A 27,135-nucleotide genomic window follows, 5' to 3' on the forward strand; every position below is an offset into this window, starting at 1 on the left:
ATACAGATCTCTCTCTGATAAATGCACATGTAAACATTCAGGTTTTAAAGATGTTTTAAAAACAGGGCTCTGCGTAATATGTTTAAAAGAAAAAAGGGACAAAAACCTGTTAACTGTTAGTCCTGATTTCTGACAATTAGGTGACAGAACCTTAAAAGAGTTTTCTTTCCATAGAAACCTAGCTTGACACAGAAAAGAAGAAGCACCAGCCATCAACTTGTTGAGTTTAAGCTCCAGCTCTGTTTCCATCTAGAAGGCCTATACTCCCTATGCCTTCAAAAACAAACCCAAACCAACTGAACAGAAAAGGAAAATAAATGAAAGAAGGGTTGTGCCTCAAGGTCAAAAAGCACGAACATACACTCAGAATTTCCTCTCTGTGTAGTCTGGCAGAATCCGGTGACTGTCACACCTCATATTCCATTCTTTTTGCTCTTATTCAGGTTAGGAAGGGTTTTTTGGATAGGGACTTTATGTCCATGTACAAAGCCAAAATAAAATCCTGAGACTGGAATAATCTGAAACTTGATTATTTGCAGTAATACTCATGAAAATGATGGACATAGCACATTTCTAGTACAGTCTTAGGAAGAAACTACTTTAAAATGTGTTGTGTTTTTTTTTTTTTTTAAGTTACAGTCAAAAATGGCCCTCGCCAAAGTTTTTCAAACAGAATAAAAAAGCCAAAGAATACTTGCATCAATAAAATGAACATTGGAATTATTTTGTAATAAACAAATGTATATTCTGACACATTTGCGAAACAATACTTGCTCCTGACCATAGTGAATTTCTGAAGCCAGCCTTTCAAGATCACCTTTAAACACAAGTTTAAGCGCTCGTTTCAGCAGGCCAGATACAGCTGCAGTGGTTAACTACCTTGCAAAACACATCTTTGCTCCCCCATAAGCAGTAAGGACCAAGAATAAGATGCAGAACAATACTGACATTCTTACAAGACTGTACAACAACTCATTTTTGTTTTCAGAACAGTAAATCCTTTAAGGAAGAAATCAACGAACAGAAGTTCTTTCCTTACTGCATATTTTGAAGCTACAGGCTATTTGACATACCACTACTGTCAATGACATCAACAAAGTATGCAAGCTATTAGGACTTCAGTCTATGCAAGAACGCAAACCATCGTTTTCTGAATATTTTAAATACTGTGCAACAGATACAGAGTTTACATTTTGAGACATATTATTTCACAGTCAGAGTTGGAATAAACGTAAAAAGTACGCTGCAACATACCTGTGTGACCATGCTTTGTATATACGTGGTTGGATGCTGCTGCTTTTGTTGAACAGCACTTTCTATTGCTACTTTCGCTACAGTGCTTGGATCCGCTCCAGCTGGCACAGCAACCATAGTGGCACTGCAACCAGCATTGTTGGGGTCACTGATTGTAACAATTCTAACTCCTACTTTATTTGGAATTCCTGGAACAGTTTCCCTGTCATTATCCTCTGCTGGCCTCTTTACAGTTTTGCATTCTGCTGTGCCATTAGTAGACCGAACTTCGGATGACAGGGTAGACTGGGACACTCTAGGTCCTGAGTGTGGAACTGCTATGATTTGATGCCCCTGTATAACAGAGGCTGTAGATTGTGGTGAGACAACTACACTTGGGCGTTGCTGAGGCACATCTGAATTCAAACTTGAAGCTAGAGGTCCATTAGGTAAATCAGTGTTGGTACCACTAAGTTGCTGGGTTAACAGTTTTGCAGCCTCCTGTGTACCGCTTACAACAGGTGAACTACTCAAAGTTAATACAGGCCCATTAGAAATTCTCTCCCCTTGATCACCTTTGGCAGTATCTTGCTGCGTGGCATCCAAATTCCCTTGTTGTTCCACTGAAGATATCTCACCATTTCCTACATGATTGGAAGTTTTGTGATTTGGAATGTTTTTGCTCAAATGAGAACCATCTCCTTTATCAAAATCACAGATTCCATTAACTAGGGGCTTCTTCAAATCACTTTTAATTTCCTGCGTGTCCATTTGTTCAAAGTTCTGCTTTCCAGGAGCTCCGTTCTCACCCATTTCTAATGACGGCCCATTACTGACTTGTGAGCACTGATTGGCCTCATTCTGAGTTTTCCCTGAGTTAGAAGGAGGTAGACTGGAGTCACTATACTTTCTCCCATTTAAAAGACTTCCCACCTGCATTTCATTTTCTTTTGCATCCCCATTGCTGGTGTTTGCAGCTCCTCTTCGGCAGGAAGGATTCTCCATAACTTCAATTTTACGTTCGTGAATGTGTAAACCTGTTGCTTCCTTTGCTTCTTCCTCCTTTTGGCAAATTATTTTATCACCTTTGAACGGGGGAGCAGCAGTACACGGTGATTGTCCAGCTGAAGGTGCTTGAGTAGCTGGAAGCGTTTGCACCTGGAGCCCAACTCCTGTCTGCGTTCCACTCACTGCAATGCCTGCTGGAGCGATGATTTGAGTTGCGTTTCCCTGACTCACAGTTGCAGTAGCAAAACTCGTATTTGGCACAACTGTTATCGTAACCTGGTTGCCAGTAGTCCCTTGGAAAATCGTTGCTGGGCTGTTTGAGATCAACTGACCTGGCAATATCTGTAAATTAGAAATGGGTACTGTTTGCACTGCCCCTTGGGGCGGGATTGCACCCTGGACCAGCTGAACATTTTGTTGTCCAACTAGCAGCTGCTGAGCTGAGGACTGTCCTTGTACTCCGTAACCCGGTGCTTGGTTATTGGCCATCTGATAGACCACCTGAGGGCTCGGAGCTCTTGCATTGTTAGGTGGAGGAATCTGCGGAGCTGGGAGTATAAGCTTCCCCCCTGGAGTGGAGGGGCCTCTTTTCGGAAGAAGCAGTTGTTTTATCAGACTGGATTCACCAGAGTTAGGCTGGCCAACTCCTGCGTTAGCTTGTTGGGACTGAACTTGCATTTGTATCGGCTGTTGTACCTGCTGCTGTGACGATGCTGGTGAGTGTTGCTGCTGCTGCTGCCTCTTTACAGAAAGCATCTGGCTGACGGTAGGAGGGGGTCCTTGTGACTGAGAAGTGGTACACGAAGATGACATAACTGTGGGGACTTGATTATTTGTGACCGGGCCTGGGGATGGTGAAGAAGATGGAGTAATGCTTGGCTGTCCAGTCAACTGGACAGTTTGACCAGCAGGAATGGAAGCTGGGTTAGCAAGCACTATTTGGTGAATGGCTGGTGCGTACGTTTGACCTTGCTGAGCTGGCTGGCTTACAATCACTACGCTTTGCTGGGATGGTGGTGGCTGCGGCTGCTGCTGCGACTGCATGGGCTGCTGTACGTTGGGTGGACCTTGCTGGGATGGCTTTGGTGCGATGTTCTGAAAGCCCACCCTAGAGGTGGGTGGGTTCTGGACGCCTGCAATTGTGACCACCTGCCCAGCTGCTACTTGGAAATTCTGAACGGTGGTGGCAGAAACGATGTTAGAAGCAGAGGTGGTGACGTACTGCTGTGGCGCTATGATGACCGTGTCTTGCTGCTGGTTACCAGTAGAAGATGACTGAGATGACGTCTGCCCGGGTTGCGATGATGTGGTGATTAGCTGTTGACCCTGTGAAACTGCTGAACTGCATGCTGGTATGTTTTGTACTCTGCCAAATATATGACCCTGAGGTACAGCTTGTTGAATTACTGTAACAGGAGTGCCTGAAGGTATCTGTCCTGGTACCACTGCGTGCAGTGGAGACTGTTGTTGAATTACAGGTTGGTGGTGAAGCAACGTCTGAGAACCAACAACAGCAACAGATGGCTGTGGTCCTGTACTGCTGTGATTTTGATTAGAAGCTTGTGCTCCTCCCACAGCAATAGTAACAGGAACCCCAGACTGGGGGACAGAGCTCTGTATTACTGTGGCCTTCACTACTTCACAGGGTATTGGACCTTTATTCTGTATAACAGTCATTGTAGCATTTTGCTGCTGTGCATGAACAGGGTTTTGTGGAATTCTAGAAACAGTCTGTGCCACAGTATGAACACCTTGAATTGGAAAAGACATCTGTGTTGCTGTCAAAGTTGAAGACTGGTTAATAGGGGTCCTCTGATAATGATTTCCTACGCTTTGTGGCCCATGTGGGATTCCTATTGAAATAAACAAGGTGAAAGTTTGAAAGCAAAAATTAGTTCAAAACACAAACATAAGGAATTTGTAAAACCCCAAGGCCTGAATTTATAATTCTATATAAAGCCATATTGTGTCTGAATTAATGATGCAGCAACAATGGTTTGTCTGCTGACAAGCTTATGGGTCACATGCCAAATATTAGATAGCATGCAAACACATACAGTAATACTATTCAGAACGCTACTGAATAAAATGAATGCAATGAATAAAACCACATTGTCCCTAGTTCTAGCACTTGCAAAATAGTTTCAGTAACATTTTTTTTTTTTTTACTGTCACTTAAGAATCAATGCAAAATACTTTTTATTTAAGTAATTAAAAAACCTGCTGGCGAAGGAGAAGACGACACATCAGGAATTGAATCGACCCGAACGACTGGGGTAGACGAAGTTGGTTGCTGCTGATAGTACATCTGAATGGGAAGTGGTATAGCTCTCCTTTTCACTCCTACCACATGTATATGTGCTTGACCATTGTTATTTGGATCTTCTACTCTCTTCACTGTATGATTTGGAAAGACAGTTCTGCCAAACACAACATAAATCTATGTTAGTAAACACAGTACTTCAGTCCTCTTACCATGCTTTCATTTTAATATTAAACATTACTCTTATGTGCACAGTAAATGCGCTACTGCCTGCATCATTGCAATACAGCAGAATTCTCCAGGAGCTCTTAAGCATTCAATCACTGAGAACTAACAGGCCAACCTGGCTTTGGCCACGATTTTGAATGAGCTGAGTAAAAACTACAATACCTCCAAAACTACCTGGGAAAGAAGTAAGAAGGCTATAGAAGTAACTAGAATGCTATAGAAGTAACTCTGCTAAAGATCCTGAAATAGACTGAAATCAAATCAATTAAACTACAAATGAGTTTCAATTAAAATTCCAAAACTGCATGGCTTTCAAACTTAACTCAGTAGATTTTTTTCCTCAAAGAAATCGAAAGCTACATGTTAGTACTGAGAACGTACAATTGTTTCTTTATGGTTGCGTAAATTTTTGTCTTACCGCAGACATTTATAAAATCCAGTTGATGTCAGGATTCCACCTCGAGCTAATTTACTACAGGTAGAGAGGTATTCAGAGTACATTTCTGCTCGAGAGACTGAGCAATCAAGATACACCTCAAAATGTGCATTCAACCTGAAGACGAAAAAATAGACCATGAAGCAAAACACAGAGACAGCATAGCCATTAGAACACTTCTGTCTGTATCTGAGAATTTAGAGATCTTATGACAACATGGGAAATGGCATTTCAAAATACTGTCTTGTCAAATGTATGTTTCATACTTTTTATTTCTTACTGCTTATGATCTGACACATAGGACTCCTAGGCTACACACACAGTTTTATAATAAACATTTTACTTACATAGATAATAAGTTGAACAGTCCCTACACATGCCTTTTTTATTGTATATACAGAAACAACAACAAACACATTGTTTGGTGACTTCTCACCACCACAAGCTCTACGCTTACTTCTTTATGACTACTTTATCAAAACATAGACTGAATGCTAGCTAATTCTTCACCAAGAATTTCTATCAGTAATCTACTCAACATTTGTGTCAAAAATGGTATCTTAGATCTGCAAATGCAGTTGTAATTTAAAATACAAGAAAAAAACAGAGCTAGAGTAACACATCAAGCTATGATTACGACAGAGATGGAAAGGCAGGAGAGAGGGGACTGGAACTCTCTCATACACGCATATGAACACAAACACTCATGCCAGCAGTCACACTCTAAGTAGGCATCACAAAACCCTTGTACAGCTTGTTCTGCCTAATCTTCAGTTTCCATGGAAGGAAGGTATTTGTGTCTCCTACGGCATCTTTACAAACACAGAGACCATCCAATTCCCAACTAGGAAACCATGAGAGAAGGCAGCAGTTTCTATCTCATTAATTTTATTTCTTTGAGCTCCATTATTCCAGTCCAGAAGCACGTGGACAGTTCACCCCCAACAGTAAATGGAGAAAAGTAACAACTCTCCACACAATGCTCGAATACCGATACCAGAATATAGGCTCAGATGGAACAAAAATACATTTAAACTTGTCAGTATTTACTATACAGTGCTAACCCTTTGGAAAGCTGCACTGCATTCTCCTTTGTAGAGTCCCAGACTCCCCGTAGAGCTAAATGTTTAAAGAGTGAAGGATTTAGTCTTTAAACTGGGCTGTCTCATATTCAGAAAAGTGCAAGTATACTGCCATTTCTCCTGCAGTTTAGTTATAATTTTATTACAAAAAATTGAGACCCCATTGTGTAACAGAAAGCCTAGGTACTAATTAGACCCGGCGTATCAGACAAATGACTGTCCAGCTGGATATGTGGCATCAGGCTGACACACTGTCACTGGTACAAGCAGCAAACAGGAGGTCAGGACTTAGAGAGGTGCAACGGGAACTGCGATTAGCGCTTCACTGTCACTCGCACTTAGCTTTACAAGAAGACTCCTACCCAGGCTAAGCTGGCTTATAATATATCCAAGGAAGGTCAGCTTAGACATGTTTTCTTTCTGTTGCTTCCAAGAGGCAGTAACTTTCCAAAACGCTACCATTATAATTTATTCACTTCCAGTTTCTTTTAGTCATTCTAGTAATACCATACCAAAACACACCATGAAAATTTGCATGAATGTAAGACAATCTATGTCAGCATTGATTAAATGTTTGGAAGGGGCTAGTTCTCTGCTCTGGATTTGAATTAAAAAACAACAACATGCATTTCTTTTTGTTGTTGTTGTTGTTTGGTTGGTTGGTTGGTTGGTTGGTTTTTTTTTTTTGGGGGGGGGAGAGGAGGCAGCACAGTCAGTATTTAATGAGAATCTTTAGATGTTAATTTTTAGTATTCACTAATTCATACCTAACTAAGACTAACTGGAAGAAAATTGAATACAAAATCATCACTGACAGCTGTAGAAGCACACTGTACATGGATTCAGAAACAATGACGACCTTCCAAATCTTCTGATATTATTCCGTATCGTCTGCTTCATTATCTTTCGTCATTTGATGGTATTGCACAGTTACAGAATGGTACCTATCCACACTTATTTTAACAGCTGAAATTTTTACTTTACATTTTATTAGAGTGCTTGCCTAAGACTTTACTACTGAAAGCTAGATGTATAGTGCTTTCTATAGTTAATAGAGAAAAGGTGGCACCAGAAGGTAATCTCTCATCATGTCAGAAATTAGGCAGGTGAAGGCAATTAATTTAACTGTGGGAGAATCTCCCCCTCCATTAATTAAAGAGCAGCCTAAAAAAACCAGCTTTGTTTAGAGACCAACTTGTAGATGGCTAAGGTGAAGTGTGGTTGATCCCAATGCCAGGTGTCCCTGTTTAAGTATCTAAACATGAAATATCTCGTTCTATCAGCAGTATATAATAATACTTCACAGAGTGCAAACAACAGTGTAAGAGCAACATCAGTTGAGCAACAAAAATCTTAAATGTTTCTCCCATCCAATTGATACTTCGCTGCAAAAATGAGTAAAACTACATCATGAACTAGAAGCACTAAGCTTTAACAAATCGTAGCCACTTCATTTTGAAGGCTCTTGTCTGATGGCTAAGATGGACGTGTGAGGTGTCAAGCAGCACAAGTGGAAAGGGCCATCAAGAACTGATTAATACAAATACTTAGAATGTGAACAGATCGCTCTCAGCCCATGTAAGAACCACCAGCAGAACAGTTATTTTTTCTCACTATCTGGCAGGTAATCAACAACAGTGTTAGGTGAAAGCAAAAGAATTTGGAGGGGAGGCTTGAATATTCCTTAACATGCTTGGGATTTACAATCGTCACATGAGAGTTTTGCAGGGTCTAGCTTCATAATTTGAGGATTATTTCTATATTGGTGCGGTAATATGGTGACACATTACCTGATAAAAACATGAAACAGACAATGCTGCCTGACAACTTAAAAAAATAAAATCAATGCAGGAGTTAAAATTAAATTAAATTATATTCAAAGAGAGAAAACAACTAATTTCAAGCATCATCTGTCCAATAGTGAACATTCTCGTTGATTTTTTTCTTTCATGGTACTTCAAAGCAATGACAGAATGGTTTTACTTTATACTTTTCAGAAAAAAATAGTCTAACAGTGAATAAAAACAAGCTAGGGAAATCTGTGACACATGAATAGTTTTTCTTCTTCATTTAAGTATTTGAATAGAACTGTGCACTTACCACTGACACGCAAATTTCTCGCTGTCTATTTCTACTATTCCTGGTGGTGGAGCAACATGTGGTGCTGCTCTAGAGGCTGTGGGAAAGGAAAAAAAAACATTTGTTGAATGAAGCAAATGATTTTCAAAGCCACGACTATCATCGGTACAGTGTCTCCTATGCTTGTAAGCTGGATATTGCCAACTAAGATAAGTCACAGAGGTGCACTAAGACTACAGATTTGCACCAGTTTACCAAAACAAAGCAGGGCAGGCCAAGGCCAGGGAAACCACTGAAGTGCAATCGTGAAGCAAGCACTTAGTGAAGAACAGCTTCCAGATTCATGATCCATGTGCTAACTCTAAGAAGGATAGAATATTGAATATGATTTAAGAGTGACAGGATACTCCACAAGAACAGGCACAAATACACAGTAACTTTCCAACTCCTAAGTTGAAACAAGTTTAAAGTACTTTGTTACAATGTCACACTGGTTCCTTCCATTCATTTTTGTTCATCTTCTTAGTCACACTCTTTTCCATTCGCTTCCACCAAGGTATCTGAACCCATTCCAGAAACACTGAACATGAATGTTAGTATCTCTCACGTTGATTCTTCCTCCGTTTTCCACAGAATTAATAGCTTTGTTCAATCCTGCATGCACGTGAGGTATATACTCCCAATGTTGAGTCTGGTTTGCCCATGATGGCAACCAGTAAGCAATCTCCCTGTCCTTATCTCAATCCATGAGCTCTTTCCACTCTATTTTTCTCCACCTCTTTCTTTGAAGGGGAGGAGTTGAAGTAGAGCTTAGCTGCCCATCAGGGTAAAAACCAGAACAATAACATATATATATATATCTCCATATGTGTGTGTATGTACATACACACACATATATATTTTATATTATATATATATATAGTAAGTATAGAATTATATACACCTTATACATAATACACGCACATACACCATATATAATGCTATACTTATTTATGTAAATCAACCAGAAACCTACAAAACCTACAAAAGACAGAAATCATGCATGCCACATAGGAAACTCTGTAGAAGAGTGTTTTCTCTCGTAGTGATACTAACCTGGGACACCTGCTGCATGGGCCTGTGAAGAACCATGATCCATTACTGGTGGTCTGACATCAGGTACTCCTTGCTGGTTAACACACTGATGTTCAATGAGTTTTACAGCAGTAAGCGCATCAGGTCCAAACATCTGGATGTCCATAGAAACCAGACATACTAATGTATCTAAAGTATTAAATGCAAAATCGACAGTGACATTAGGACAAGACAAATGAATGCAGCTGGGACATGTTGATTTGCTTTAAAATTGTCATGTGTTGAAAGAAAACAAGCCTCCGCATGCTTCCGTAGATTTTACACAATTTCTTACTGACATAAAAACATTTTGAAATAATTTTAGCTTCCATAGTTACTACTATCATCAGTTTCTTGCAGACACAGAGTTGTTATAGTAAAATTTACTACTGCAATATCTATCCCTGAGCTGTGTGCGCACACACACACACACACAAGCCACATTTTCAACCACTGAACACAACACGTTCTGAAGTCCTTTTTCCTATATAGGTGAGAGTAGCAGATTTTGTCTTGCTTCTGCCTTACCTATGCTCTTCTCTACTTTAGAAATCTTTGTGCAGGCCACTTCTCCCATTTCTGTGAGCATGTATAGCACCTCAAGTGCTGAGATTACAAGCAGCACATCTGGCAGCGTGAGATGACATATGATCTCTTTGTAGGATTCTTGATCCACATATTCACAAATTAAAACACCATTATCTTCAGCCTTACAAAGATTTGCCAAGATTTCCATGCCTGCAAAAAAAAAAAAAAAAAACAAAAAAACGAAATAGTTTAACAGCAATAATTTCAATTCCAATACAGCAACAAGAATAGCTTGAGATCTTACCTCTCATTTTTAAAAATCTATCCCTTGACATGAGGCATTTTGTAACAGTGTGAAACATTAGATGAGTAGTTTTGAAATCAACAGGATCCAAAAGAAGCTGATAGGAAAAGAGAAAAAAAAAATATGACTAACACTATGCATATAGTGGCAACAGTTCAAATCCTTAAATATGTACATCAAAACATAAGATTCAGAAGTGGTTAAATGGAGCATAGCTAAATGGCACTTGCGTTCACAAAAACAGAACCCTGTGAGGTTGTTTTTTTATTTTAGCTAGCGTTTTTAGCCCCCTCTTCCTCTTCTACTCTGAAGTAGCAGTCTAATTTACATTTTTTCTCAGAATAAGGAAAATAACTTTATTTCCATGCAGCATACTCAAATATATTTTAGCATCCACCAAAGAACAGAACTCGAGTAGGAACAAGCATTCCTTCCCAAAGTCTACCACAGTTGTTCATCCTACTTCTATCCACTTGTGCTTCTCTATCAGAGCTCTCAGACTTTGTAGCAGGTAACATTCTTTCTTGTTCAAGAGAAGTTGGATACGCAGTAAATGAAAACACAAACTTCTTCAGACACTCAGCAGTGGACCAATACTTCAAGTCTCATACTCTGGTATCTAACCATTTAATTTAACTGTACCTGTTATATTTAAAAATAAAAGGAATATCTGAACATAACTCCCTGTAAATTCTGCACAATTTATCTGCACAATGATATGGCAACGTGAAACAGTACATTACATTCAAATCTCTTGGAAAAGAAAAAGATGTCTCATGATTCAGGCAGAATACCCAGCACCATAGTGGTGCCTGCTCAGCGTGGCATAAAACCCTCTGCCACCCCCTTTTTTCAAATGTTCTGTTTTGAAATTATAACTAAAGGAAGTATGAGGAGAGCAAGCTCATGTATAGTCTGCAGAATTGAGCTAGCTCCCTCCTTCCATCTGCAGAACTGAAAATTATGCAGTATGAATATCCTGTATGTCCCCACGTAACCAGCCTTCTCCATGTGAATCTATTTAAGCAAACTAACACATACAGCCTGTGTTTTACTTTTGGCCTTGAATACTTGCTTTCAAAATGCTATTTACAAATTCAGAGAATGATTTATTTACTGCTTCATCCAACGATCAAGGAAAAGTAATTCATTTAATTAACATTAAAGTAATGCCTTTATCAAATGATATTTTAATTATTCTGTTTTGAAGCACATTACCTCTGCTGCAATATTTCCCAGCGTGTCAAGCCCCAACTGCCGTAGAGAAATAAAATGACTGTGAGCAGAGAGTAGCAGGAACCGAAGACAAGTACGATTAGCTGCCAAAAGTTTAACATTTCCCTCTTCAAAAGAAAGATTACGTAAAATCACTGCGATCTGAAGAACTCGCTGCCCTTCGATATCATTAATGCCCAATTTGCGAGGTGGATGAAATAAGGATTCCCAAATCCAATCTTCTGATGGAATTTCTAGAAGGTAAATAAACAGATATTTTAGTCCTTCCTTTGCTGTATTTACGAACATGTCTGTATTAAGTTTAGTCAAGATTTCTCACCTTGAGATTTGCTTCTGTCAGAAATTAGGTCACGTACTTCAATATCCTCAACAATATCCTTCCAGAACTGAAGAAAAAAATCAGAAATACACTTAATTTTTAGGGGATTATATTTCTTGAATTAGTTATTTTTATTATTATTGTTATTACTTTAAAATACTTTTCAATAGGAAAAAGCTTATTGTTAAAAAGTATCCTAGTGCCCCCAGTCTTACGTAATAGTATCAAAACTTTTCACTCAGGGAATGATACGCAAGGTGTTCAGTACTTCTCATGAGGAAGCTCTTCCTTTCACAAGTACCAGAAATATGCTTTCGTGATGAACCAACGGTACCCTTGATCTATGTTACTGAAACACATACTGAAACTACATGCATGTTCTTCCACAAACCATTACAAATCCAGCAAGTTGGAAAAAGCAGAGCTCATTTTCTTTCACTTCCTACAAGCAGTGAACTCGTAAGGCAGATGACTCCTCTCAGTTTCAGTAGACCTTAGCTCCTGCCAGAAGTCCAGCAGTTAAGGTTTCTATTTGGAGAGACTTTCTAAAGCTTCTAAAATGCTTTCCACATCACCTTAAATCAATGAACAGAGAGAAGCAATAACTACTGCTACCAAAAACCTTTATAAATAAACGCAAACCAGAAAGCTTCAGCAGACTAGAATTCAAATTACTTTACAAATATATGGCCTGATCTGTAAATGGTTACATTGCTTGGCCTGGTGAAATTAACTATCAATCAAGGAATCAAAGGTTTGCAAGCTAAGAAAAATATACACTGTAATGTATACTAAAGATCTAAAATATATAATATATTCTAATGTATACATCAGAATAAAAATGTAAACTTTCATTTCACTAATGTATACACTTCTTTGACTCACTAAAGAAATAGAGCTACTCTTCTGGCTATGAACACTGAATAAAAGCACAAATAAATCTTGATAAAAAGGGAAGGATGGTACAACCAGCTGAACAGCAGGAGAAATTTTGCTATGCAAATGTAATTACTAAATTACAGCATTCATACCAAGCTTGACACTATTATTTTCTTGAAAAATATAATACTACAGATTTTCTAAATTGGAAGGAAAAGAATTTTATTTTTCACTGCAATGCTGCTAAATGACATCCAAGTGCTGTTTAGTAAAGAGGCTGACTTGCACAGAAAGGATTATTACCTCATTTTAGCCAAGACAAGAACAGCCAGATAAAAATCTAGCCTCCTACTGTTTGTGATAAACAGATTTTTCTAGTTAATACTGAGGCTACAATCAAGACCCTACAAAAGACCAAGGAATGGAGATAAAGTTCCAGAATGTACTGCATTTTGAGCTGCTTTTCCTTTTAAAGAAGGAAACTATAGCATTTAGGGAAGAGGTTTCAGTCATGATTTAAAGGGCATATAAAATATATTACTGGTAAATATACACTTTCCTTTAGGGTGTTTCCTCTTGGAAAAGGAATGAAGATAATAATCCTTCATATTTCACTGCTACTTAAAAGAAAAACCTTACAAGCTTTTAAGGATTAGCTGTTTAATCAATTAAGGATTTATTATTATTATTATTTTTACATCAATATTGAGCAGAGATACTTAACGTCTTCATCTTTAACCTGAACCTCTTTGGAAGAGGACAAAGTCAATCACAGCGCAAGGTTAAAAATGTTAAATGGTAAAACAGCAGGATCACATTTTGCTAGCTGAACCCTCCAATAACCCACTTTCTGCCTCTTAGTATTTCAGCTTACAGTCCAAAGTGAAATATTTAAAAACCTCTGGCAATAAAAAGTCTCAAAGGAGCTAATTTTTTCCATCTAGAAGGCATGTTCTCAAAAGGGTGGAAAATGACGATTTGATTTTTTTTTTTTCCAGACAAAAACACAACAGATACTGCTGAAGATAAAGCCTCGAAGCCCTATGGCTAAAGATGAGGACAGAAACACATTGCTGGAAGAGCACACATCTCGCCTCACACAAAATAAACAGACCCACCCTAGTTGCTAGACCAACTGAGGAACTCTCCCCTTTCATAAGCAGCAGTCTGACAAGCAATTGTAGGTGTCAGGTAGGGTAAGATCATCTTTTTCAGAAAAGAACAGAACATGGCTTCTTTCTGCCAGTTAAAATGAGAGGTTCCAAGGCACCAAAGAAAGTTTCCTTATGTAACTATTATTCTTCAAATTGTTTCATTACGTAGTCTTGCTGTGAGCATAAAATACTAACTGCTCAAACGAGAGAGTGCTTTTGCCTCAGGATTACCCATACACAAGTGGTGTTAGGTAGGCGAAGCACACCGGGATAGCATGTGTGCCCCCAGGGACTCAGTTACTCCAAGTCCTGGGGATCTGGAAGGCCTCTTTAAGGAAGAGAATCTGCAGGACTGGGCACGAACATACAGACAACACAACTTCAGAAGGAGCAAAGTTGTATTATATATTTCTCTTTTGTGCTTATTTCTACATACGCTATCACTGTGGATGATCACTCACTGAGAACACTGCTTTCTTTACCTGCAGAAGTGTGCCAGGGCCTTTTGCTCACTAAAACCCGTAGGCTTGCTTACATTCCCAAAGCCACCCCAATCAGGGGTGTTTCAGCACCTGTGAGATGTCTTCTGCAGCAGTAAGTCAAACTTCCTGTGATCACTTTGCAGATTTTAAGATTTCAAGCATTCTGCAAGAGTTTCAGTGGTGTCACTCGAGTCCTAGCAGAGGTAGCTGTGATGTTCAGAGGAAGCTGCAGTTTCATACTTAGCTAGTACATAATCAGCTAACTCAGGAGAAAGATGGAGTAGAAAGAGCACGGTGCCTCACAGAACAAAAACCTGTTAGGAAATCCTTCCAGACTCTTCATACACCAGAACAAGGAAGAAGCTGAGAACATACAGATTCAAACCAGATGTCCAAGCAGGTAACCTGTGACAGACCATACTCTCTTCAGCCTACTCACTCATCCAAAAAAAATGTAGCAAAGCATGTTTTAACAGAGGACATGGAAAAGAATTAAACTGATTCAGCCACTCTAGCACAACCTCAACAGCCTTGTGGATGACTTGGAGTATTCAGAGAAATGCTTTCACAATCAGAAGGTCAGCAGTAAGTTCATTCATGCCTCTAGAACCAGTCTGTCTCTGGACCAGAATACTCACTTCTCGCACTGTTTAATACAAAGACATGAATATTGGTCCATATTCACATAGACTCACACCCCTAGTTCTTAGGGGAGGTCAAAACCAAACCAAACAACCTCAGGAAATGTTAAGCTACATCTTTTGTTCAACAAGCCAAGAATTTTGAGGTAGAAAATAATTCGGCAAAGTAGAAAACAAAATTAACCTACATACATTTGAGATCCATCTGTGAGAAAAGAACAAGGCAAAACATGCCACTATTTTTATTTTCCTAAAGAAAAGTCAAGTGTGGAAAAAGATGGATTAGATCAACCTGAGCATTCCTTTGAAAAACAACAGGGAAGCAAGAAAACAAGCATCACATGCAGTTATTACTTCCCTACAAAAAGGTGTGGATAGCTGCACTTTGATACCACTTATCAACAGAAATGAACAGGAAGGAAGAAAAATTGAAGCTCTTTATCAACAGTTATCCCTATATAAATGTTTTAGGTCATCGTATAATACTGATAACTGTAACATAAAGCTAAAACTTGGACTCAAACAAGTAACACTTGACTATGTGACATCTAGATGTTAAGAGATAATGGACGAGGGTTAAAGAACTTGATTCACATGCACGATCTGATTACTGACAACAGAAAAGTTCCTCTGGAAAAAGGTACACAGGATTATACATAATTCACTGAAAATCAGATTGACCAAATTACTGTCTGTAAAAAACAATGGATGTCTGAGTTCACAAATCATGTACTGCAGCAACGATCATGACTACTTATTGTCCAAGAAAAATATGAGTGCAAGTGGAGCCAAGTCTGAGCTTGACAGCTTGATGGATCACCATGAGACATGAAAGTGACATTTGGAAAGTATTTTAGGCATGTAAATTTCTAAGGACCTCTCCCTACACATTATGTGAGACAGACTCAAAGAATAAATACACAGTAAATGAATATTAAACTTACACAAAGAAAAGAGAGTTGGACGCCAAACTGATTTAACACAAGAAAGAAAGAAAGAAAGAAAGAAAGAGAAAGAAAGAAAGAGAAAGAAAGAAAGAGAAAGAAAGAAAGAGAAAGAAAGAAAGAGAAAGAAAGAAAGAGAAAGAAAGAAAGAGAAAGAAAGAAAGAGAAAGAAAGAAAGAGAAAGAAAGAAAGAGAAAGAAAGAAAGAGAAAGAAAGAAAGAGAAAGAAAGAAAGAGAAAGAAAGAAAGAGAAAGAAAGAAAGAAAGGCGTTATGCAAAGCAATAAAGAAAGGACAGAAATTGCATAAGCATGGACTTTGGAATTCCACAGCCGGAGGAGGCACCAAGAAGTCAGAGAACTGAAGGAAGGACATCCTGTCATTTTGAGTAACTACAGATTTAAGCCTATTTGCAGGAAAACTCAGAAAGGAAGAACGCAAGAAATTAACATAGCTATAAGGGAAAACAGCAGGCATAATTAAAATGATACTCAGATTTTGACAGCTAATGGAACAGAGATTAAGTATGCATTCATGTTCACTGATTAGTAAAGATATTTGATTTCGTTTAGAGGGAAGCACTGTACAAAGCGAGAAAGTATCAAGCACTATGAATAATGGAAAGTGCAAAAGAAGATTAGAAAACTTATGTGGTGAGGATTGGCAAAACAAACACACAAAGAAACAAAACCTGATTCTCTCCAAGTTTGGTGCAAAATAAATACACTGCTATTCATCATCGCCTTCAACTGGAACGTTAGCGGTGTGAAAGGATGAAACCAAAGATTTAAGCCTCTTTCTTTGTGGATACGACATTACCAAACCAGAAGGTTGTTATAAAAAATCATGGTACTGTTAACCATTTATGAAGCTTTACGAAAAATGATCTTGGCTTACAGTGAATTCTGGAAAGTGAAGTAGGTACGCTTAGAAAAGAGAAAATAGAGCAGCAGTGATAAAACTGTTTAACACACAGAGATTTCTACTTGCTCCTAAAATGCCTGATCAATGCTGACTAAGGAAAAAAGATGGACAAAATCTAAAGGAAACCTGCTGTAGTTAACCATTGCACAAAATATGCAGAAGACAGACTAAAAAATATCACACTTAAGATCAAAGTGAAAATATACTAGTAATATATATAGTTAGATGACAATGGAGAGGTAATTCAGCTAAATGAAGGCAATATCAGAAATAAGCAGTACCAGAGTTCTTCAGAAAGAGAGGATATGTAAAGTAAAATGATTTTAAGTCAAAACTGGAGGAGAGCAGAATATAAAAATCAAACAATGGGTGCTGAAACACTTGAAAAATTCTTTATGATACGTGAATAGAGAACTAAAAGAGTTGCCTGAATACCAAATAGCCAACAGTAATGACTTAGATAGCTAAAGGTGGGAGAAATGGTAATGATACTGTAGTACTCAGAGTGAACTAAAATGTAGTAAAAGAATGAGAAAAAAATAATGAAAAAAATATATGCCCATCTTTCTTTTTTGAACTGTAGTTTAAAAATACTAATACGATTAAGAGACCAAAAATTAAATCAAGTTAATTTTAAGCAAATGTTAAATAAAAACTTGGACAATTTTTAGTATAAACACAGAATTCTGAAATAACCCCAATTATATTTATAAAGATATTAAAATACAGAAACTAGCTGCCTCTATAAAATCCAGAAGTTCCAAGTTTATGGTCATGTGTTTTAATAAGCAGAAGAAAGAGCTTGGAAAAAAAGTTGATTCAGTAAATGTAGGCATATAGATGAAACATCAAATGTTCTGAACATCCCTCATTGACCATTTATATTTTGTCTATTGCATTTGAAAGCTATTTTCAGCTAACAAAGATTAGCAAGGGTTCAGTATTTTTTGCATAAAATTGACATACCAACACTTAAATCAATATTTAATTATCAAGAACCCAAATTTATTTTTCTTCCTTGAATCCTGAATTTAACTCTGAGAATCATTTTCAAAACAGCTTCAAGATTTCTAATACTTCCCTGCCAAAAACCAATCAACCAACCAAAACTCCAACAAATGAAAAAAAAACAAAAAACACATCAACTAGTGTCTGAGGGTAATGGTTACAAACTCCAGAATTTCTATCAACTCAATTCCTATTAGCTTAGAATTTGTAGATTTAAGAAATTGCTCTTTCCTGTTATTAATCTCCACCATTTCTATGTTCATGCCATCAGTACACTATCTCTGACTATCTCTTTAGGCTCATAATTCTGCACTTCTTTTCTTCTGTTTAAAAACTCTTTTCTATTTTCATCTTTATAAAAACATCTAATCTGCTGCCACTATAGCAGAGGAACAGACTGGAATGATAACCTTAGGAAACTGAACAAACAACTGGCAGTAAAATAAAAACAAACCAAGTAGAATTTTTAAAAGATAATGTGAACAGTGAACGGAGGGAGCACAACACACTCAATAGCCATTCTATTAATATTAAAGCTGTAAAACCCGATTTAAATGACAGATATAACCATGTGTACCCTGCCAGCCACGTATCTCCATTCTACGTCAGGAAGCTCCCATAATGCTTCCTCTGTTTTGATACAGTCACAGCTGCAATACAAAATAAATGACTTCCAGTAGGAGGGTCAAACAAACGCTTTAAGTAAGATGTTCTGAAAAATCTGAATTCTTGGCATTAAGAGTTATTTTTAGATGTGGTGTTAAGTTTCTGACATGCTTTCAGCGGTATTTCACTACAGAGTGGTACTATATGTGTTGTAGGGCCCAAAAATAGAGCCTGGCGGGTATCCAAGACTCTTATTAGTAAACCTTACTGCAGCTACAGTAGTTCTGCTTCACACTTGCTTAAAAACATTTATCAGAACCATCTGTCCTTATCTATCACAATAACTTAAGTTTATATAATTAATGAACATATAATGAATTAGAATTCTGGGCAATTTTAAATGTTTATAGATCTAAACATGGTACTTGTTGCTGCTCTAGATCAGCAACAGTCTGTGACAGTTTTGGATGAAGATAAAGCAGAAGTGTTAAGTGCTTACAAAACCCCACACAATCTATAGTACTCTGGACATACTGCCCACTGGAAAAGGTAATATATTATCAAGAATTATTTTTTAAACTTACCCTCAGTACACCTGAACCATGTTTACAAGTTTATATACTAGCAAAATGAGAGTTTACCTTTTTTTTTGTTGTTAACTTTACTTAGGAAATTATCTTTAGGCGATCTATATATTGACATTTCAACAATATTTATCATTTATCACTAACACTACAATTGCCCAACTTGTCCCAAAATCATGTTACATAAAAAAGAAAACAAAAGTCAAATGGAAAGAGCTCCTAAAAAAAACCATCCCTATAATAACAATCTTATTAATAATATATCCTAACTAATGTATCTTTATATACTGGCAAGACATTTCAATGTGTGAGAACATTTAGAAACTGAGCAGAAAACCGGCTATCAGTTTTTAAGGGACTCATCAGCTCGCCTTTTCACTTAATAAAAAACATAAATTAGCAACATACATTCTAATCTAGCTTCCCTCTATTTCAGCCTCATACATTTTCACCCGAAATTCTATTTATGGAAGTTGCTGTACATTAGAGCAAAAATGTGAGACCTCCTTCAGGTAACAGTACATTTTGGACTCTCATTCACCTCAAAATGCTCATCTAGAGTAAGGAGGAAGCATTTACACAAAGCGACTTCTCTTATATTTTTTTACCTCATTTCACTACTAATAGAGTACATCATGCCCTCTAGTGGGAAGATAAAAAAGCCTTGTGAATTAAAAAAAAAAACAAACAAAAAAAAAAAAAAACTGAAACAAACTCACATTTCTAACTTAATGAAATTTGCCCTATGCTTCTTCTGGCATGGTCCTGACTTTCATAATCCAGCATGTTTGTGGTTGTTTTTTGTTTGTTTGTTTTTTAATTGAAAGATCACCGTTCTTTTCTCCTGCTAAGGCTTTCCTTTCCATTTCACGTACTAGTTTTCTTTATAAAAAGAAATGTGGAATCTCTTTATCCATTTGCCCACACCTATCTTTTCTAAATACTTACCATCCTGATTATCCAAACATTTTATGATAGCTGTGATTTAATGTCCTACTATATTTAAACAAAAGGAAAATGACTGAGCAATTCAAGATACCCATGCTAGTATATCTTCATTTTTCTTCTTTTTAAAGGATTTGACACCCGCCATATCCAGTTCAAAATAATTTAATATTTTTAAAATTACCTTAACAAAATCTCTATCAGTTTTCTCCTTCCATTCTTCTCCAAATACAGCAGAAAATGATCCTAAAGCTTTAAGCATAAAAAGCAGAATTCAGTAAAAAATAAATGGACATTTTAACTTTTTACTAATCCACAAACCAAATAAAAGATTCAACAACACTACAGACTATTCCAGTGCCTCCTTTTCTTTAAAAGAATCCTGCACTAAATTGTATAATCCTGCTAAAATTTCTTTAGTAATTTAATTAACTACTACTGGAATTTTCTGGTTTAAATAGAGAATTACTAGTCTATAGGGTTTGGGAACACTATAAATAAATACTATTAAATGAAAAACTATGGGAAACTTTTCCAGAGCTCTTTTCAAGGAGACAAGATGACCACTCAATTTTCAACCCCACGCCAGCAACTAGTTTCCATGTGCAAACACTGCCTTAATAGTTAAGCGAAATCCCATTAATGTTTTCCAAAAAACAGAAGAGTAGCAGTGATAGTTTGACAGCACTCAACTGAAAGTCAATATTTAAGAAGGAAGTGTAATGAATGTTCATGGATTTTTGATGGAGCCACCACCACAGCTTTTCTAATCACTGCTGCTTAAAAGCAGCAAAGATAAGATTTGGTCTATCTAAAACTAAGCTTTGTCTTGCAATAGTTCTGTAATGAACTAATGACAGGTGAAGTTACACTTAAATATTTTGGTTCACAACGTTTTACTGTTTTGAGCAAAATGCAAAAAATCTGATTTCCAAGACTACATCAGCTTTCAACTCTTACAGAAACCAAACCAAGACTTATGCAGCATTTCAAATTGTAGATACTAGACACTCCTCAAACCCCTGGGACTGTCCTACTGCACACAATGTAATTGCCATCTCAAACTACTTGGGGCAGGTGGGGAGGGGAGGAGCTGAAAACATTTTTCTTGTTACCTAGAAACACTGCATTATAAATATTATTACTAACAATGATAACACCTTAATTATAGACAAGCCAAATCTAAAACACACATTAAATTTAAATAAAATTAATCAGCTATCATTTATTTACACCTGAAATTATCATGACAGTATTTTCATACTTAGTTTGCTAATTACAAATTTCATTTAATCACCAAACTTGACAATTTACCTTTTTATTTATAGCACAAAAGCACGTAAGTATTTCAAATTAAAAAATTAAAATCCGTGCTGCAAAAATAGGTAAGCATTCCCCTCTTCTTTTCCCAGTTTGTCTTAATTCATCTTCCTAATGCTGCTAGGACACTCTCTGGATTTATCCAGAAGATGTAATCTCTAGAGGTATCGAGTAAGATAAAAATGAAGTTTTCCCCAGAGAAAGAAAAGAGCAAGCCCATTACATGCTTGTCACTCCTCTTGTCACTATTGTCACTCAAATATTTCTCAATGTAAGAAATACAAATAGGGGCCAGCTATGAACAAGCCTGTGCTCTGAGTCCAATTTAAGAACTTGAAAAAAGGCCATCTACTTTTGCAATGTCCAAAAGATCATGAAATAACACAAATTTAACTATTTACAAATTTCTAAATCCATAAAAGGATGCCATCAAAGGAATGGTGAGTGATGGCAAACAAAAAATTTAGAAAGCAAGCATCCTTGGAATTACTACTATGGTGGGCTATGCTTCACTTTAGCTTCCCTTCAAATATTTTTCTTTGAAAGTTCCTGTGACTGGGGTAGATGCAGATCCTAAATGATCAATATCTAATCATAACTGAAGGGCATGGGCACAAGTCACAAACGTAAGTGAGAAGTCAGAAGACACTGATGCAATATTGAGAGGGAGGGGGGCTACAAATCATTATGTAAAAAGTTCATTAAAACAATATAAAAACAGTGTACAATATCTAGAATAGATTCTTGCCCAGAATTTTAAAACAGAAACTCTGACATACCATACTATGTTTGTGCTTACACATGCAAAGAAGATTTACACTTAACAAATACATATGATCATCTGTAGTAGCAGACAAACATATTTAGCTAAAAATGTTCATTTCAGCTATTTCTTATTGTAAAACTCAAAAAAAAAAAAAAAAAAAAACAGTACATAAAACCAGTAAATAATTCCTCTTCCTCACCATGAGATAGGAGCTATGCTTTTATGAGTTTTAGGATGGCTTAGGGTTACCTTCTTTTTTTTTTTTTTTTTCCTTCCCCTCTTCTTGACAGAAAGACAGACAAGTAATTAATAAGGAACACCTTGGCATGGAGGCCACACTGAACAGCTCAAACAGAAGAATTTATTTCACTTAGTAAAGTATTTTGATGAAATAGACTCTTTTTAAAAGCTGAAGCGCTAACACATCAAGTATCTCTTATCCCTTGTGTTTTGTTTTCTGGATTTCACTACAGTTAAATGTGAAGTGCCAGGATAAGATCTTACTGGGTCAGTTTACAGACTGCCCTTTTTAATTTGTGATTGCCATTAGAAAAGAATTATGAAAAAACATTATGTTCCTATGAATTTAGAAGAAAGCAGTAACACACTACAAAAAAATGGAAATCCATTGCTATAAATCTGAGCAACTTGAGCAATTTAACTGTACCACTACAAAACTAATTCTTAATTTTCATTAAAATGTTAAATAACACTGCTTTAAATCACCTGAGAAGTTATTTGTAATGTTCCAAGTTTGATATAAACAATAATTGTGGAAGAGGTAAAAATGAAAACTAGATACTGGTATGTTACAGTGCAATAAATTACAAACATTTTGGTTATTAAGAATTGTAAAAGATGAAACAAACAGGTATTGACTCTGTTGCAAAAATGTTGTCACATACTTACTGTCATCAAACACCCCAGCATTAGCAAGCAGTAATGTGATGATTTTAGGGTCCTTTTCAAGCTGCATGACATGCTTGCTTTCATTTGAAAGAAGAGTACATACGTTAATTGCAAAATCCACTTCATTTGGGAGTCCAGATAACAGTGAAAGCACCAATTTATTATAGTCATTTGGTGAATTAAAGTCCATAGACAGCCCATAGCTTTGACGAAGGTAATCTAAATAAGAAAAAAATAATTAAAACAATGTTTTCACAGCTAAACTAATTAATATTCAAACTATATATTGTGCAATGTTATTATGAATGATTATTTTTAAATTAGTTTATTAATAAGGTATTGCTTTTACAGTATTCAATTTATTTTTCCATTTGTCTTTGGCCCAAATGTTGAACACATTCTACCTAGCTGTGTACCTTTCTAGTTAGATATTAATTCCTTCAACATCTCCAGAATGCAAAACTGCATTATGTTCTTCCAAAGAAAAGCTTTGAAAATGCAAAGTTTAATTAAAGCAGGATATCACTTGGAGTCACTTTCTACACAACAAATTATACATCCCTTCCACAGAGTCCACGAGATTCCGATGTGTTTATTGGTTCTTTTCAAGATTGATACTTTGGTCTGTAAATTACAATGGGGTTGATTCTGGCTTCTTATGCATAAGCTTTGTTCCTCAGATTTTAAAGCTTAATTAATCATATGCTCAACTCAGATATTTGGCTTTGCAGAGAAATGATTGATATGATGGAAACAAAATCTATAAATTTTCAAGGTACCTTGCTTCAAGCACAGTAACTTTTGAGCCCTGCTAATTAGAAAGAAACATTTGGAAAGAAGTGCACTAGCTTATGGATACTCATATTGATTTTATTTTGGCTCACAATGGAAAGGCTTCTGAAGTATTAAATTCACAATTTGAGTGACCTATAGACTTGATGGTTTTAATATTATTGTGAACTTATTTATACACTGTGGCTTGTTCCAATATATGTATGGAAAAAAATCAAAACTTTTTTCCTCAAAAATTTACCTGACACACTGTGTTGCTGGTAGTTATAGGAAGATGGAATTGCACCAATGGGAAGTTGTGGCTTTGGATTGCCTGGTTGTACCTCATCATCCTCCTCCCCAAAATGATGGACTTTTTCATACTTTTCTAGATAACTGGAATAAAAAAATAATAATAAATAAAAAAATAGCACAGGTTTTAACATACATAGTATAACTAAATCCTTCATATCCCTCGAAAGATGAACTGCCGAAGGAAACAAATCGTACTAACACAAAGATTTACTGGAACAGTAGTCAAAGTGGCATAAAACATAAAACGTGAGTCAAACTGACAATAGGACATATAGAAAATGTAGATATGTGGAATTATGGATTTATATATCCATTTTCTTCACATTTTTCAACAGCAATTCCTAGCTAAATCACAACCCATTGAGCTCTCTTGTGACTAAGCCCATTTTTTTCAAATATTTTGTGTTAGCTTCCCCAGATAAGTCTGCAACTGAAAGCATTGTAAAAGTTACTCTGTACAGTTTACCAATATACTTATTGAGGTCAAGTCCAGAAAAACACTTCCTTCCTTCCTCCTGACCTAGAGAAAAACAATATATCAAATCCTAGCTATTACACAAGAGTAAGAGAGTTTAGATACACTGAAGGCAGTAATTCAAGGTCAGAAATTCTGAGCCACAGCTGCAACTAATGACTATTGGAAATCCCTTTAAACCTTTTCAGAAAAAAAAAAAAAAAAAAAAAAAAAAAAAGGTTTCTGCCACTGTACACAGTGGCAGATTATCCCAGTGTTCTGGGAGCACAGAAGCTATATGTACACATCAAAGTCAAATAGTTAATCACCTTGGTAAATTGATAAATGTAATAAATTAATCAATGTAGGTGTGTTTTTTTTCATTACAAACTATGACTTTCAGAACTTAGTACATGCCAACATATAAAGAAAGGCAACTTAAAGGGCCCGGGGTAGCCTTAAATCTACACAGACGTATTAGATGCAACACCCCTCCTGAAAGCATTTCAAGATCATGAAGTTGCATACAAACTTTCACCCTGTGGAAAAACTGACAACATCCAGTCAATTAAATCATATTCAAAACACTACATAATCAGGAAATAATTCACGACATTTATCTTCCCATTTGTATATGCCAGAAATATTTAGTATTTTAGGAGAAAAAAAGCTTTTGATATAATTTTTGTATTACATACTGACCAGCATCTCTTCCCTTTTCTGATCATTCTGAACCCAGAACGTATTTCAACAACTGTGAACTGAAAAAATGCCTGTGGCTTAGGTATTCTGACAGGCTAAATCCCCACGTGTATACATCAGTTGTTTGTATTTTAAAATAAACTTAACAGTGGCTTCTAAAATCAGGAGAGATAACACAGTTGTGCAGCATCCTGAACTATGTGCACATCTAAAACCTCTTAAGATCACAATATTTTCAATTTACTGTGGTTCAAAATGAAACTTGGGAACAATTAAAATACTTCCAGTTGAATGCTGGTCACTGCAGAAGCCTAGTGTTTGGTCTCCTATCAGCATTTGTGTGGAGGCTCTTCCAAACAGCCCAGTAAATCTCCGAGTGTCATCATCACTGACTGATGGAGTTTGTATTGCAATTGAGGGACTAATATTGAACAAAGAGGACTGTAGGCTGGTTTTCCACTGATTTATTGAACTGATAGGGGTCAAATGAACACTAGAGCTGATGCAGGGGCACTAGCAGGTGTACGTGGCTGGAGATGGCAAGAAGACACTGTGCATGTGCCATTTCAACAATGGTAGAAGCTAGACTGCTTTCGCTTGTCTAATATGACTTTGGAAGTGCTGTGGCTGGGTCTAATTTCCTCAAACATTGGCCTGGGTCAAAGCTTGAGCTTTGTATAAAACACTTTCATTACTGAATGTCAGATTTCATAAGAATAAGTAAAAATCCCTACACAGAAACACATACAGTACTCAAAATACAGGGAATCTACCACCATTCTAAAACACAAATACTGAACCTTATACTTTTATTAAATCCATGTCCCAGAAGAGCTAACCACCATGAATATCCTAGACGTGCTCCTCTGCTAATACCTACTTTATTAAAATGTGCTAAAACAGTTCTGTTTCAGGCACAGGCACTTTGAAACCTTAAAAATCAAGTCCCCTTCTTCCCTCTGAAAGCAAATGATTACATTGCTTCCCACTCTATTTGACTAAGAAATCTGGGGGGCTAGAAAAATCCTAGGGGTGAATATAAATTAGAAGACCTTTGCAAACTAAACTGATCTTTTTTTCTTCTTTTTTTTTTTTTCTGGTGTTGACAACTCTTACAAAGTTATCACAAATGTCTTGCTCAATAAATATTTCATAGGAAAACTGGATTGGAATCAACATAAAGTGATGACCTAACATTTTCCCTATGCCAAAGCATGTACCAGCTTCACCCCCTTATATTCTCAGCTCCTCTAGTTGTCATTTGATTTACTGAAGTTCCACCCCTTCGAAGAGCTCTCCCTCTTTGCTATCTCACCCCAAACTAATCTTCTAACCTGCTGAGAAAAATAAAGTCCCAAAGGCTAAAATGTTGTGTTTTTTGTCTTCCCTATCTCAAACAGAAAGACTTCCCCTACACCTACCCCATACATTTATCCCTTTTAAAGCACTGCTAGTTTACAGGGGGGACATTTTGCTGTTTCTGAATCCATGGAGTTTAACAACCCTATTACTGAATTTCAGCTACAATAACCAGACCATAATAGACTGACTTAGAATGATTCCTTAATGCTACATAAGTACAGACTGTTCACAGACAAACGTACAGACCTCAATCCTCCAAACCCTCCGTTGGTTTACTGCAGAGAGAAAGAATGACCCGGAATTTTAGTGAAGAGAAGCAGCTTTGTAAATTAGCTTATAAATGAGCTTTATTAGTCTTAAATTCTAATCTTACCAGTCTGGCACACAGCAACCGTACAAGCAGCAGAACAGTTATCATAAAGACAGGTCTTGCTTTAAAGACATAAGAAATTTAAGTATAATAAATGGAGCTTTTTTATTACTGAAAAACGGATGTGCAAAAGCTCATAAATTATCATCAGGTAGTTACAAAAAGCTAATCT

The 27,135-nt window shown here is 36.8% G+C and overlaps 1 protein-coding gene across 2 annotated transcripts in view; it reads right to left on the reverse strand.

The window, feature by feature from the left end:
- Positions 1-27,135, reverse strand: part of ARID2 (AT-rich interaction domain 2) — a 103,548-nt gene that overhangs the window by 21,600 nt on the left and 54,813 nt on the right. For both annotated transcript variants that reach the window (XM_082781236.1, XM_082781237.1), the window contains 12 exons: positions 24,023-24,156; positions 22,990-23,208; positions 20,179-20,246; positions 11,830-11,896; positions 11,493-11,743; positions 10,275-10,371; positions 9,971-10,180; positions 9,425-9,592; positions 8,351-8,426; positions 5,151-5,285; positions 4,462-4,661; positions 1,255-4,094 (listed from right to left, as the gene is read on the reverse strand). In XM_082781236.1, coding sequence (XP_082637362.1) covers positions 1,255-4,094; positions 4,462-4,661; positions 5,151-5,285; positions 8,351-8,426; positions 9,425-9,592; positions 9,971-10,180; positions 10,275-10,371; positions 11,493-11,743; positions 11,830-11,896; positions 20,179-20,246; positions 22,990-23,208; positions 24,023-24,156 — 4,465 coding nt within the window. The remainder of the gene's footprint in view (positions 1-1,254; positions 4,095-4,461; positions 4,662-5,150; positions 5,286-8,350; positions 8,427-9,424; positions 9,593-9,970; positions 10,181-10,274; positions 10,372-11,492; positions 11,744-11,829; positions 11,897-20,178; positions 20,247-22,989; positions 23,209-24,022; positions 24,157-27,135) is intronic.

Source organism: Aythya marila, assembly GCF_965140915.1.
Source record: "Aythya marila genome assembly, chromosome: 1".
Lineage (NCBI taxonomy): Eukaryota > Metazoa > Chordata > Aves > Anseriformes > Anatidae > Aythya > Aythya marila.